Source organism: Pezoporus flaviventris, unplaced genomic scaffold (genome assembly GCF_033815535.1).
Source record: "Pezoporus flaviventris isolate CSIRO_AGI_PZ_B2104156 unplaced genomic scaffold, CSIRO_AGI_Pfla_v1 ptg000050l, whole genome shotgun sequence".
In the NCBI taxonomy this organism is placed as follows: Eukaryota; Metazoa; Chordata; class Aves; order Psittaciformes; family Psittacidae; genus Pezoporus; species Pezoporus flaviventris.
Window position 1 is genome coordinate 2,859,553 of NW_026892598.1, and position 14,519 is coordinate 2,874,071.

The window sequence follows — 14,519 nt, forward strand, 5'->3', positions numbered from 1 at the left end:
CCTGTCACTGATACCAGCGAAAGAGATCAGCACCTCCTTCTCCACTTCCCCTACTCATATGGAACATGTATGGAGGATTTGTGCTTCCCTATGGAACCTCCTTTAATAGGCACATGGAATTTAGCTGCAAACATTGCTTCTCTCCCCCTCCCACAAAGAAGTAAAAAGAGCAGGAGTATTCATGTTTCTTTTAAACTGCTTGAGGAGAGTCATCAAAAGAAAATAAGACTGAATGAGAGAAAACATAGTACCACTTAATTTTTATGCGTTATCACAGCAGCTCTTACCTGTTGTCAGAAGACAATCCCGCTGTGGCTATCAAAGATGCAGAACTGATGAAAACAAAGTCATTGGCTGTCTTATTATGACACTGCCAAGTCTGAAAAATTGCAGTTTAGAAATTAATTACAAAAGTAATTGATTTTATGCAAGTATAAAATCTAGAGCTTCCTCAAGAATGTAAGCTGTTTAGAAGATAATTTAAGGAATGCAGACTTATAAAGGGATGTGAATGCCTTCTGATACTCTTTAATTTCTCACATAAATATACTTTCTAGTCCTGCATTTTTTATAATTAACAATTGACAATTATTAACAAGTCTCAAAAAAAAAAGTTATTTTAGATCTAACACTGCATTTTCTTCTTTCCAACTTAGTAAGTATGACTAGGATTTAAGAACTCAGCCATAATACAGATTACAAAATGTCAACATTGTATTGCTAAATCTTGATTAATACGGGTTATCAACACAGTTCCTGCCCTCTTCTAACTATTCTGAAGGAGGAAGGAAGTTAAGAGAGCACAACACAAGTTTATAGAAGAAAATTTAGTTTTCAGCTTACCAAATATGGCTTAGGTGAAGTTCCAGTAAGTGCACAACATTTCCAGTTTGTTTGATATAAACTTATATATCCATCAGCATCAACAATTCCAAACTGAAAGAGGTATTAATTGTAAATACATATGTACATATTATAGAGGAATTACCCACAATTCAGAGAAACACCTTAGATTTGAAGCATAGTTTGAAGCATTGTTTCTGCTAGTTTACAATTATATTAGAAGAGGGCAAGTACAGCGCTATCAGTTACCTTATTTCCTTGGTAATTGAATCTCATTCGAGTTACCCTTGAGTTCCCACCGGACCGAAAACATGTGATTTGCTGTGCATGACCCCATTCAAACATTCTTACACTTCCGTCTTGAGCACCTGTCAGGTCTGCAACAGAAAATATTTACATGACTTTTCAGAGATGTTGTAGCAGTTGAGCAGGAAGGTTGCTTCCAAAATGTTAAGAAATCTCACACCAGCCCATAACATCCTCAAAATAACTAGTTCCATACTATGTGCCACAGTAGATGGCATAATGTAGTAATGAGTACCACTGAAACTCAAAACTGTTTTAAGTTGTTGTTTAATGTATTCAAACATTATTGAACTGTACTTACTCATTGTTTAAGAACAGTATTTAGATGGTACTGAAATAAAAAGCTCTTTACTTGGGACATAGTAATGTATCTTTTTCATACTATTTTTTACCTATTTTCATGCTTTTACCCAAGTCACAAATAAAATAGAAATAAGTACTTTTGTTCTTAAAAAAAAAAACACCAAACAAAAAAAACCCCACTTTTTCTAAAGGCTATTCTATATCCCCCATACTTTCTCGGGGGGAAAGGAAAAGCCATTTCAGTAAAATAGGGCTTATAATCAACTTTAAAAACATACAGTATACTGCTGTGCTAGTACAAAATAGTATACTAAGAAACAGGGCCAGTAAGTTTATCATCTTTAGCTAACCTCTCTTTTTCTTGGCAAAACTGAACTTACAATATGGTAATGTTGGATGAGAAGCCATTCTTCTGACATTATTAATAGCCTTCTTGAGCATCTGTTCAATATACAGAATAAAAGAAAATTAAACAATACTACTGGAAAAGAATTTACTGAACTAGAATAATTACTGATCACACAGAACTGTTTCCTATCAAGATTCCTACTGAAAGCAAGTATTGGGGGTTTAGAAATGCAGACAGAAGTCAATTTCTTCAAGACTAGTGTAGATCTTAATACTTCTACAACTTTACACATCTAGGTAAATATTAACTTTTTCCCTCAGAGATTTATGGATCCAAATATAAACACTCCTTAGACTGCAGTCTTACCTCTTTTCTTGCCAATTCCTTTCTGATTCCATTAAATTTATTGGAATATTCCTGAATATTGTAAGATAAGCAAGAGAGAGGCAGAAGCATGTAAAGAAAGAGGTAAACAAACTTTAAAAGAAGTAAAAAATAGGAAGGAATATATTTGTTTTCAAGTCTAGTTAATTCATTGTCATTGACTGAAAAGTGATTATTTGCAGCCATCCATAATAAGCAATATACCTAACAACTGGTAAATCAAAGACTCTTCAAAAGCATTTCTAATTTTGCTAGTACAGATCCAATGGATTTTCAGTAGCACTTTGTTCCCAAATTCCAAACTTTGCTTAGAGCAAGGCACTGTACCAAGAATGCTGATTCTTAGCTGATTAATCCATAACTGGAAAGAGCTAAATAAATATAGTGGAGACATTAGACAGTTAAGATAAAAACCTCATCTAATTAAGTCCGACCCACAACAGGAAAGAAGTGGTAGAGGTTTTTCATCAGGGAAATTTATCTGTATTTTCCTTGCATGTCTCCTCCCTTCTTTTCTTTCTATTAATGTACATCAAGTCAAGCTTTCCTTCTTTTGTTTCCTGTTAGTTCTTCTCATCTGACTACTTTGAGGACTCTCTTCAGAAAATTGTTGGATTCAGTTTGCTCATGCATGTACTATTTACATGATATTTTGGAGGAGAAGAGGGCATAAATTCATATTTGTGCTAGGTTTTAACTTTAAATGATAGCACAAATAAAAGCTTGTGGCTAGAGCACTCAGTTTCAATAAAGCAGCATACCACCTTCTATGCATCAGTAACTAGCTGGCAGTGAACTTTCACAGAAACATGTAGGTTGGGAAAGACCTTTTAAGATCATCAAATCTAACCCTGATTTTCAACTGCTCTAATTTTATATAGCATTTTGCCACTATTTTGTCACTGAAACAGTAGATAACAGATCAAGTATTTTAAGTATGCCATTCTCCCCGGCTTCCAATTATATCAGGGTGTGAACTGGAAGACTGGTACGAATAAATTATTTTTACTTGCTTCATATTACTAAATATGTTCCAAAGAATTGAAAAGCAATGTTTTCCAAACTTTCAGTTTGCAAACAAAAAGGAGGAAAGAAACACTTTCAGGGAAATAATTTATTTTCTTGTTAAAATTTCCTGGTATTTGGATTAGTGGAGTAATTGCAATCCTCTCAATCATATTTTGGCTGAATGTGGTTCTGGGTAACCTGATCTAGTTGAAGATATCCTGCTCACTGCAGGGGGGTTGGACTAGATGACCTTTGAAAGTCCCTTCTGACTCAGCCCATTCTAGGACTCTATGATTTTGGAAGATTTAGACAATATATGCATTATAAGACTTATGACAACAGAGGATTATATTCTTCAAACACTAGTCTATACACAAATCAGTAAAAAAATTGCAGTACTTGGCTCTCTAAACTTACAGTTTATCTCTGTGTAAGTGAAAGAACAATTATTCATGCTCATTCTATTTCTTCCCCAAAATGAGGGGCTGTGTCAAGTTTTATACCTACTTTTACCCAGAAGTCAATGGAAGTAATTTTCCTTCATTCAACAAACAAGCATGCATCATGATCACATAATGCTTTGGAAAAATGCAAGCATATAGAAATGTGCCTTTGAAAGACTACACTAACATAAATCTCTGGTGCAGTGTCTGCGATTTAGAATCAAATCATAATCAAATGCAAATACTTCCAATTACCAATATAACTGGCATTTGATACTGCTAGCCTTCAGTCTCTCCTTAAGCATTTGATACTGCTAGCCTTCAGTCTCTCTTTAACAATAGCTGACGCCTAGAACACTGACTGCTTTGTTAGACAGTTGGGTGCTTTGGGCCTAATGTGCATTAAAACTGAAGAATAAAAAAGCTTAAAATTCAACCCACCTATTATTAAACTGGTGATTATTGGTATCAGTCATACCGGCTTGGAAGACAAACTGTTGGACATTACCTGAGTTTCAAAGCTGACAGAATGCACGATTTACTTCGGTACCCTCTTAGAAGCACCTCATGTAAGAACTGTGTAATCACACAGAATGATCTTGTGCTGAGCCTCCTTACTTACCTTGTATGAACTGTGCAAGAGGAAACAATGAAGGACAGTAACAGAAAAACCTTAAAGCTAAGGAAATATTTACTGCCCAAGTATTGTAAGTCCAATAGTTTCCCTTGCTGATGGAAGTGAAGCAAGACTGAAAAGCCAGTAATGGTAAAGAACAGTGCACTGTATTTATTAAATGGTCTGCCAATTATGGAAAAGCAAAGATCAGAACAAGGATCAAAAGCAGTATCTGAAGAAACAAAGTAACAAATAGTAGCAAAAGAAAGATTTTGGAGAAGCTGGTTTTCCTCCAGATTTGAGTCTTTCAACAGTAAATATATTTCCTCCCAAGAGTCCCTGTATCTTCCTTCATTTACTTTGTCCTTCATTCAGTACCTTTGCTGCTCTCCCTAGGGGGCAGATGTCAACATATGCTATGGCTAGCTCTCTACTCTGCCGAAGTCAAGCAGCATGCCACACAGAACGTAGGTCTGAAGTTTGATGGCAAACACATTCAACACAAGCACAGCCATATTTCCTTAGGTAAAGCTTTGCTACATATAAAAGGTCACGTAAGAATAGTTTACATTAATAGATTATGTAATTACTTTAAGGAACACACACAAAAATTCTGTACATCTCTCTGCGTGTATACATACATACACATATATGAATATATAAAAATAGAAGTGAGAGGAGAAAGTGGCAAAAGCATTCAAAGAATACTTGCAGAAGAGACCCAACTGTAAAACCAGAGCTGCAAAACTGGCAACAAGGATCAGTAGTTCCTAAACAGAAGGGAGAGGTGTAGGTACTGGCACAATACCCACTTCCATATGTGGGTAACATCATCACTCTTATAATACTCATTCCTTATTTACTACTCCTAATCACCAAATCATTTAAAAAATCAACTACAATATGAATTCACATTTTATTCTTCTACCACTTATGGACTTCCTGTGAGCTGTTAAAATGTCGCAAAGCGCAGTCAAGTCACAAGACTTAATGTATTCAGTTATCCAGGAAAACTCCACATCTACGTGCAGACATGTCATGAGGTATAGGTGTCTTGTCGGACCATTTCAGTTAAGTGGCTCAAAAAAAGCATCTCCCAGCTAACTAATCAACAGATCTGCATTATTAGAGAGCATCTACGGTGCATAGTAACCAAGTACGTCAATGGCCAGACTAGAATTATCATTTTATCTGAATTAGATCTGAGCTAAGAGCTTTTTGCTCAGGGGAAGGCTTCACTCCAGAGACACAATTTATTTCTAAAAGTAAGAGCTCCCCTTGTGCTCATAGAGATATCATCTCTACGAAAAGAAGGCTCAATTTACTCAGGTGGACATAGTCACACTTCACTGGGTGTCCCTCTCTCTAGTGTATTTCAGAAATGCTGAGCAGTGAAACTGATTGTCTCATCTAAACCATGACCTTCAGAAGTGAGATATTTAATAATGCTACTACGTAGGGTTATGGCAAAACTACACAGCAATTCAAAGACAACAGAGCTGACAACAGCTTTGGAGATAAACAGTCATATATCAGCATGATGTGCAGTTCAAACTACACATGATGTTTGCAGCTGATCCTGTTTTTGCAGTCCTGGCTTCCCTATTTTTATGAAAACCAAGGACCCCATTTTCCTCAAATTCAAGCTGCTCAGTTTCCAGAGTTTAACTCATTTCTTTCGAAGCCAGTGAAATCTGCTTTAGGATTTCATTCACTGTCCTTTCCACAATACAGGCTTCTACTAGTAAACAGTGTATTACAGTGGTACTTGGTATTAGAGAAGAAGTTGGTATTTACTTTTAAATAAAAACTGGAATAGTCTGGAACTCAGAATGAAACTTAAGATTATGCTTAAAATGAAAATCTAGCTCAGTATTTTATACAAATACCTAATCTTCACAAATTTACATCCTGAAATCTCCTGAATATATGCTTTTTAGATACAGCATTGGCTTCAAGTCATTAGAGAACAATTCATGCTACAAATTCTTACCTGAACCCTGATTCTTTATTTTTAAACAATGTATCTTAAGTAAAGAAAGCAAATACAGCTTCACTAAAAAGTCTGGCTTGCTTTGGTGTATCTTGAATTCTGTGCAGTATTTTAACTTATTAATCAGATAAAAATTCCGGCTCACCTTGGTGACATACAAAAGAAACATCTACTTACATGCTAACTGTAAAATAAAACCAGCAACACTGAGAACACAAAAGGAGAGAAGTAGACAGAGTACATAAGGCTAATCTTTGACAAGCAACTTACCACAGATGCACCCCTGCCAGTTTGTGTACTACCAAGCCAAGGCATATTGATAGGTGTGCCGGGATTACTATGAGTATAGGGAGTGGTTCCCTGAACATTTACCAGATCATCACGAGCATGTATAACTAAGAAATCATCAGCCCTATAAATGAAACAACATAAGTTAGATTCCAAACAGAAATATCAAATACCATGCTTTGTTACACCAATTTAAACACAGTCAAACTGTTATTTTAGAAACAGAATAAGTATACCCTTTATTTTCTATTTCCACATCATCATCAACCCAGGTATAGATTTGTGTAGCTAAAATTGCAGAAACATCTAATTCTTGTATGTCATGACTCGATGCTATTGCAATGCAGTTCCGATTAGCCTGGAAAAAACATAGCACACATTAAGGCAGTTACAAACGGAATACTCAAAAGGGTGCTTTTTGAAAGATTTTCTCTTGTTATGGTACAATTGTTTGCAAAAACATATGCAATCAATTTATAAAACCCAAATATTTATGTCTCCAAATCTATTTAAACTGTCTAATCTTGACACTTCCTTTCTAAAAGTCTATTTACATCTGGGATAGCATCACACACTATCTCAAACAGTTCTAGTTTCTTCTTGCTTACAAGAGGTCACTATACTACAATGCTTGCAACCAAGCTCCTCTTCTCCACTTCTTAAGGCTTAAATGGTTAAACAGGAGAAGAAAAGATGAATTCCTGGTTGCCTTCAATAGAAAAAGAAAAATATTCCTACACACAAGCTTAAAAAAAAGTAGAGCCCACCTCTCCCTTCTCTCAATCCACTGCACAAGAGAAAAAAAGACAATCTGTAGTAGAACTGTTTAACTATGAAAAGATAATTACAAAGTGCTTTAGAGAAGGAAGTGCTAAGAGTCAAAGCTGTAGCAGCATGGCTGGCAAAGGACCTCTCACCCATGCACAATAGGACTACAATCTGTTTATCAGGTGGAAGTACAACACAATTAGATTATCCTACCTCCTTTAAACTCACCTTATTGACTGCAAAAGCAGTAATGATGTCAGACTCTTTATGGATTATTCTTGCCTTGCTTCCTGGGTATCCTGTATCTGTTTCTACCTGTATTTAAAAGCAAAGCGTGTTTAAATGCAAACGTCTAAGCAACAGTGCTTTTAACTGGAAGAAGAGAGACCAAACACCAGATAATATGAAATTTCATCTATTTTTTTCTCAATTTTAAGTCTAAGAAAATATGACAAATATAACCTGCAAACACCTCTTTCATGTGTAACAATGTAGCTTCCCACTGCCATGCTGGGTTTGCCACAGCAACACAGAAATGTTAATTTGTCACAGAACTCACAGTACTTTGTCCATTCTCAAGTTTTTCAACTTAAGAATGCTAAAAACCAGTGAGACTCCATGCACACTTGGGGTGCTAATAATGAAAGATTGATTCCAATTTCTTGCTAATACTGTTTTATTGCATAGTTAATAACAACAAGGTAGTCTACAAACACCACAGTGTTTTCATTTGTCATTTGTATCTTCTCACCAGTTTTGTAAAAGAATACTGAAAAATAAAGTGTTTGCAATTCTAGGCATAATATTATACCTTTTTCATCTTTCATACCAATCTTTCAAGAAAGTCACTATAAAGTTGTTACACAGTTCACTTTCAACCATCTTAAAACTAAGGCTCAGCAAAAATTTCTAGTAGCAAACTACTATCATACTAACAAACTGCTCTGACTTCAGTTAACTACCTCTATTTACAGGCAACTATGCTCGTCAGCTCATATTGGTGAAAGGTCCTGTATGTACTACGTTCCTACAGTACTACTAATTTTTTGTCACATAGGCAAATCTCAGTCTCAGCTCTTCAACCGGTATAGCTGTGGAGTTTGATAATAGATACTGTTCTTCCCTGGTTGTTTAATCTAGCTTTCTAAGATACATTTAGCTTCAGATAGGCTCTATAACAGTTTAACCGAATCTCTTGCAAAACTATATTTTTGTCTTTTTCTTATCAGCAAAGATATTTTAAGGGAGATCAGATCAGCACCATTTCAAAAAGGAAATATTTCATGATGTAAGGTCTAACTAACTTGAGCGTTACTACTATGTACCTTATTGATGATGGGCTCCTCCACCACAGAATTTTTCATGGTTTCATTGTGCTCCTCTAATGACTTCACCAAGGAAAGAATAACCACAGAACAGAAAATATAGATAAGACATAACATGCAAGGTATCAAGGACAGCTTTAAGTCCTCTTTGTTTACACCAACAGAGAACAACTGAAACACAACAGTATGTCTGCATTCACATACACCCTTATTTTATATAGTAGCAGTAATTAGATTCTAAATGCTATATTCAGTACATAAGACACTGATTTACCTATTCTGTATTGGAACAGCACCTTATCCATCTCAAAAGTATAATTTACTAAAAAATAAGTGATCTCCACTGACATTTTATCAGTGACAAGAGGATACAAAATATAGCCAACACAACTACGCTATGTAAGACTGCCAATGATCCTATTTGAAAACATATGAAGCACATCTGAAATACTCCAAAATACTTTTCCATACAGCATAGCAACATGGCTGCATTAACACAGGACATGACCAGAAATGGTGCATTTTTAAAGGACAAGAAAAAATGAAAAATTTTCCTTTTAACGGCAGCGCGCAGTGAACACAATTAGACACAAATAAACAAGCTAATATTCTAGCTGTGACAGGACAAAGATTAGCTCACACTGTACTCTTTGCTGCCATGGCTTTACTAGTCATGAATACTTTCTCCTGCATTTTTTGAACTTGCTCAAATCTTGTTTCTCCTATGTTTTTACTAGTCCATATTTTTCTGTAATAAAAGTGATTCATTCAAATTATTGGGAGTAAATAGAAATGGAGCAACTAAGGAAAGAGGGGGAAAAAACAAAACAACAAAAAACTCCATTACAGAACCACAGCTCTAAAAGATTTAACTGAATCTGGAACCCAGAATCCAGCTAGACAGTGGAACAAGTTATCAGGGACAGAAATATTAACTGTTTTTCTTACTAAAATTGAATAGTAACATGATTTTTGTTTTCAGTGAAACAATGGACAAAGATTTTCAAAATGGAATACTGCCAATTTAAAGCCACAGCCAAGTGGATATCTAATTGTGCTCTAGAAAGTAAACAGATTAGACAAATAACTTAAGTAAAACCTTAGAGATTGACCTGCAATATTTTATGCATCTTATATAAGATACTAACCTCATTAAGGCATCGCTTCTTTGCGAAAATATTTCTGATAAAGGTTTCCTGGATTTCTTCCTGTTTAACCAGATACTGCCAGAGCCTCTTCACTGATAGTGCAGCATGACTGTCAGATCTAAAGAGCCCAGTTAAAATAAATATTTACATCACAATCATAAGACTGCAATATCTTCTAGTCTAATCAAGCTATAGTCAGAAGACATGCTCAAGCAAAACTACAGGTCTCTAAACTCTGAACAGGACCTATTCAGAAGCATTCTGGTACCATCTTCCTGGCAAACCTATGTATGAGATGAAATGCAAAAGAAAGATAGAAAAGAACATGTAGCATTTATACCTCCTATCTTGAGACAAGTGAGAAAAAACTCTTCAAGAGATTACAGAACAATAAGGTCAGCATAATTTGTTAGCCCACCTCATTCTTTACAATGTGGATCATTTTTGTTTATTGCTAATGAGTACTTCATTCACATGGAAAATGAATGACTAACACTTCCGGCTAGGAACACATCAATTACATAGCATCTCTGAAACAATCATGACTTTTCAGTAACAAAATTGGAAGGACTGTAGAATCAGATCAGACTTCAAATATTTATGCTTATCCATAGAAACTGTATATTCAAGCATAATTGTAAATACAAATATAACTGCTTATGGTAGGCCAAAAAATATCAAACCCTGAACCACTTTAAATCACAATTTAAAAACAATGCCAGCCAGCAGATACATGTTAAACTGCTCCTTTTTAATCAACTCAAGCTACTAAAATCGTGACAACTGGGTGGTATTTTACAACAGAAAGACAAACTTTCTGTTGATTCTGCAACCACAGGTGACAGCATTATTAGAAAAAAAAATTAAAAAAAAAAAGAATCTACTTGAAATTGATAATTTAAGAAACTGAGCACACTTTTCTGGCTGAACATGCAACTAGGTGAAGTCACAGCTATGCAAATATTATATAAATATCTCTTCTCTGATTTTATGACAAGATGTTGGTAAGTACATACTTCTATTCCTTCCAGAGACAGGGAAATTATTTAATTCATTTTCACTCATCCTTAATTATCTCTCAGAGCAAATTTGCAAATCTGCTATTATTTTACTGTGAACCATAGTTCTTCCACAGAGTTATCAAATCCAGTACATTCTGCTTCAATAAAAAAACTTTTAAAAAAATTGTAACCTGTGATTTTCTTTTCCTGATCTTACTTAGGACCAGTGATATATGAGTTCTGACGTGTACCCACAACTCCAGAAATTGGAATTATATTGTTATCACAGTTATGGTTTATCACATGCATTAACAGTATACTAAAGATACTATAGTCACTGTTTATAGAAATTAGGCACACCTGAATGGAGTGTTTGTAGGCTCAAGTAAAGTTTTGTGGCGAAGCAATGCAGGACCAGCAGCTAGGATATCTTCAGAAGCATGAACTGAAATATAATGTTGAGGTGGACCCCCATATAGCTCAAGATGTCGGAGAAGAACCTGTTCCCAGCGCTGTAGCATTTTCAACACTGCATGGCATATTGGGGAGCTAACTGGAAGCTCTAGAAAAACAAGAATAATAAAAAACCCTTCCTTCTTCATTATAACCTTGACAAAGATAATTCCAGAGATGAAGGCTGAAGTGTACTTCACATATCTCCAAAAATAAGCTTTATTCAAACCTCAACTTGGTATTTGCAAGTTAAAAAAAAAATAATAATGAACTGCTCTGTGCTAAAGAGGGGAACAGACTTCTCCAGTGCTGACGTATTAAATACCATGGAACAGATCCTCCTGGAAGCTATGTCAATGCACGTGGATGACAGGCAGCTGACCTGAGAAAACCAGTAAGGCTTCACAAAGGGCTAATTGTGCCTGACTAACCGAGTAGCATTCTATGATGGACTGCCTGCAGTGGTGGGAAAGGGAAGAGCAACTGATGTCCTTCACTTTTGACTTCTGTACAGCCTTTGACACGGTCCCACACAACATCCTTACCTCTAAATTGGAGCAATATGGATTTGACGGGTGGACTATTTGATGGATAAGGGAACTGGCTGAATCACTGCATCAAAGAGTTTGAATTAATGGTTCTATGTCAAATTTAAATCAGCAAGAAGTGGCGTCCCTCATGGGTGCATATTGGGATCTGTACTCTTCAACGTATTTGGTAATGATATAGGCAATGGTAGGGAGTGCCTCAAGTTTGTAGATAACACCAGGATGAGTGATGCAGTTGACTTACTAGAGTGAAGGGATGCCACTCAGAGGGACCTTGACAGGTTTGAGGAGTGGGACCCTTGGGAACCTCCTGAAGCTCATTCACAAGAACAAGTGCACCTGGATCAGGGCAATCCCCAGCAATACAGGCTGCGGGTGGGGGTGAAGGTATTGAGAGCAGCCCTGTCGAGAAAGACTTAGGGATACCAGTGATGAAAAATTGTACCTGAGGAAACAAATTTGTATTTGCAGACCAGAAAGCGAATCGCATCCTGGGCTGCATAAAAAGATGGGCACCCAGTAGGGTGAGAGAGGTGATTCACGCCCTCTTACTCATTCTCACGAGACCTCTCCTGAAGTATTGCATCTAGCTCTGGGATTCCCAGTACAAGATAGTCGTGGACCTACTAGAGCAGGTCAGAAGGTTGGAACACCCATTCTATGAAGAAAGGCTGACACAGAGTTGTTCAGCTTTGAGAAGGTCTCCAGGGAGACCTTATTTCAATACTTAAAGGGGACTTAACAAGAACAATGGAGAAAGACTTTACCAAGGCCTGTACTGATAGCAGAAGGAATAATGGTTTCAAACTAGAAGAGAGTATGTTTAGATTAGACAGAAGGAAGAGGTTTTTTTGCAATGAGGATGGTGAGAAACCGGAGCAAGTTGCCAGAGAATTTGCAAATTCCCCATCCCTGAAAGTGTTTAAGGCCAGGTTAGGTGGGGTTTTGAACAACATGATTTATGAAAGATGTCCCCTGTCCATGAGAGATGGGTTGGACCTCTCTTTAAAGGTCTCTTTCAACACAAACTATTCCACAATTCTATGAAAAAGCAAATAACGTAACTTGAACTACAAAAAAATGTAAGGTTTCCACCAAGAAATAAATACTGCAAACATTCTTGTACAACTAACATGCAAAAAAAACCCCTACATATGCAGACTTCTGCTAACTAGTATTTCTTCTCACACAGACATCTTGTCCACCCATCATTTCATTTCACAGACATACTTATGTGATATATATTATTACAAGATCATAAAAAGAAAGAACTTTTGAGCTATAAATAAAGCTATGACATACATATTATTCAACACATTACTGATTTTAAGTGTGGCTAAGTATAAAAAGACAACTCTGCTGCTTATTACCTGAAAGGTCATGTCCAACCAAAGGGTAGAAAGTCTTCAAATTGTGAAGTACCAGCTGAACCATTGCCAATCTCATCAGTGACCAACTAACAAGAAAGCACTAGTAAGTCATTTACTAATAGGAAAAGAAATTTTTCATTTATTCATGGTTAGGATTTAAATTTAGAGCTTTAAATCCTCATTATAAACTGCTGAAAACTACAAACCATGTTTCAGGATATTATAATTTCTCTGAATTCAGAAGTCACTATACCAAGTATTAATAAAATTATTATTATTGTGAAATATTAACTACTGTCTGGATAATGCACTGTCATGAAAAATGAAGTAACTAGTTTATTATCTCAAAAGTAAAAGACCAGAAATGCAAGTCTAGCCATTACAGAATATCTTGCATTCTAAAGAGTTACTTACCTGTATGAATTTGAATTAGAATGTTCTTGATTATGTGAATTTGATGCAAACACATCTCCATCAATATCTTCATCATCACCACTTTCCTGACTTTCTTCTGAATCATATTCCACTCTACTTTGTGATGGAAGAAAAGGCTAACAATTTAAACAATATTCCTTGAGTATCTTTTACCAATATTTAGTTTTAAATTATCTTTTAAAAAATGCACCATTATAGTATCTAATGCCTTTTACAAAATACACCATTATAATATCTAATTCCTTTTACAAAAAAAGCAGACAATATCTTACAGTTAGTAACATTTGGAGTTTGTACCTCATGAGAGGGTAACTGTCCATGAGCACTGCCTACTTTAACAGCTCTTTTACATGACTTAAAACTTGAATGCTGACAATGAAATTACTAGCAGTTTTCCAATTTATATTTTGCTTTAGATTCACATCAGATATATCAAATAACAAATAGAGCTTGTTATTTGCCAGAGAAGCCAAAACCCCCAGTGTATATTCTGTAGCTTTTCTAATGGCTCAATGACTAAACAACAAGAAAATCCTATCCCCTGCCTATAGTGTTCAACGATTACAAGCCCACTATCAGGGCCTCACTGAGTTAAGTATTTGCATTTCCTTGCTCCTAAATTACTGCTTATGTATTTTTTTTGCAGATACAGAATCACATAACAGCTAGGGTTGGAAAGGACCTTAAGATCATCTAGTTCCAATCCCCCTGCCATGGGCAGGGACGCCTCACACCAGACCATGTAACCCAAGGCTCTGTCCAACCTGGCCTTGGACACCGCCAGCAATGGAGCATTTACCACTTCTTTGGGCAAGCTGTTCCAGGGCCTCACCACCCTCACAGTAAAGAACTTCTTCCTTAGGCCTAACCTGAATTTCCTCTGTTTAAGTTTGAACCCATTACCTCTTGTCCTACCCACTACAGTCCCTAATGAACAG

General features: G+C 36.1%; 1 protein-coding gene across 1 annotated transcript in view; it reads right to left on the minus strand.

Moving 5' to 3' along the window:
* The window catches only part of DMXL1 (Dmx like 1), a 75,334-nt gene that overhangs the window by 2,704 nt on the left and 58,111 nt on the right, over nt 1–14,519 (minus strand). Inside the window, exons 30-41 of the mRNA XM_061468700.1 lie at nt 13,561–13,697; nt 13,147–13,232; nt 11,136–11,337; nt 9,775–9,892; nt 8,627–8,689; nt 7,530–7,616; nt 6,770–6,891; nt 6,516–6,657; nt 1,833–1,893; nt 1,093–1,220; nt 844–936; nt 288–379 (exon numbers count right to left, since the gene is read on the minus strand). Coding sequence (XP_061324684.1) covers nt 288–379; nt 844–936; nt 1,093–1,220; nt 1,833–1,893; nt 6,516–6,657; nt 6,770–6,891; nt 7,530–7,616; nt 8,627–8,689; nt 9,775–9,892; nt 11,136–11,337; nt 13,147–13,232; nt 13,561–13,697 — 1,331 coding nt within the window. The remainder of the gene's footprint in view (nt 1–287; nt 380–843; nt 937–1,092; nt 1,221–1,832; nt 1,894–6,515; nt 6,658–6,769; nt 6,892–7,529; nt 7,617–8,626; nt 8,690–9,774; nt 9,893–11,135; nt 11,338–13,146; nt 13,233–13,560; nt 13,698–14,519) is intronic.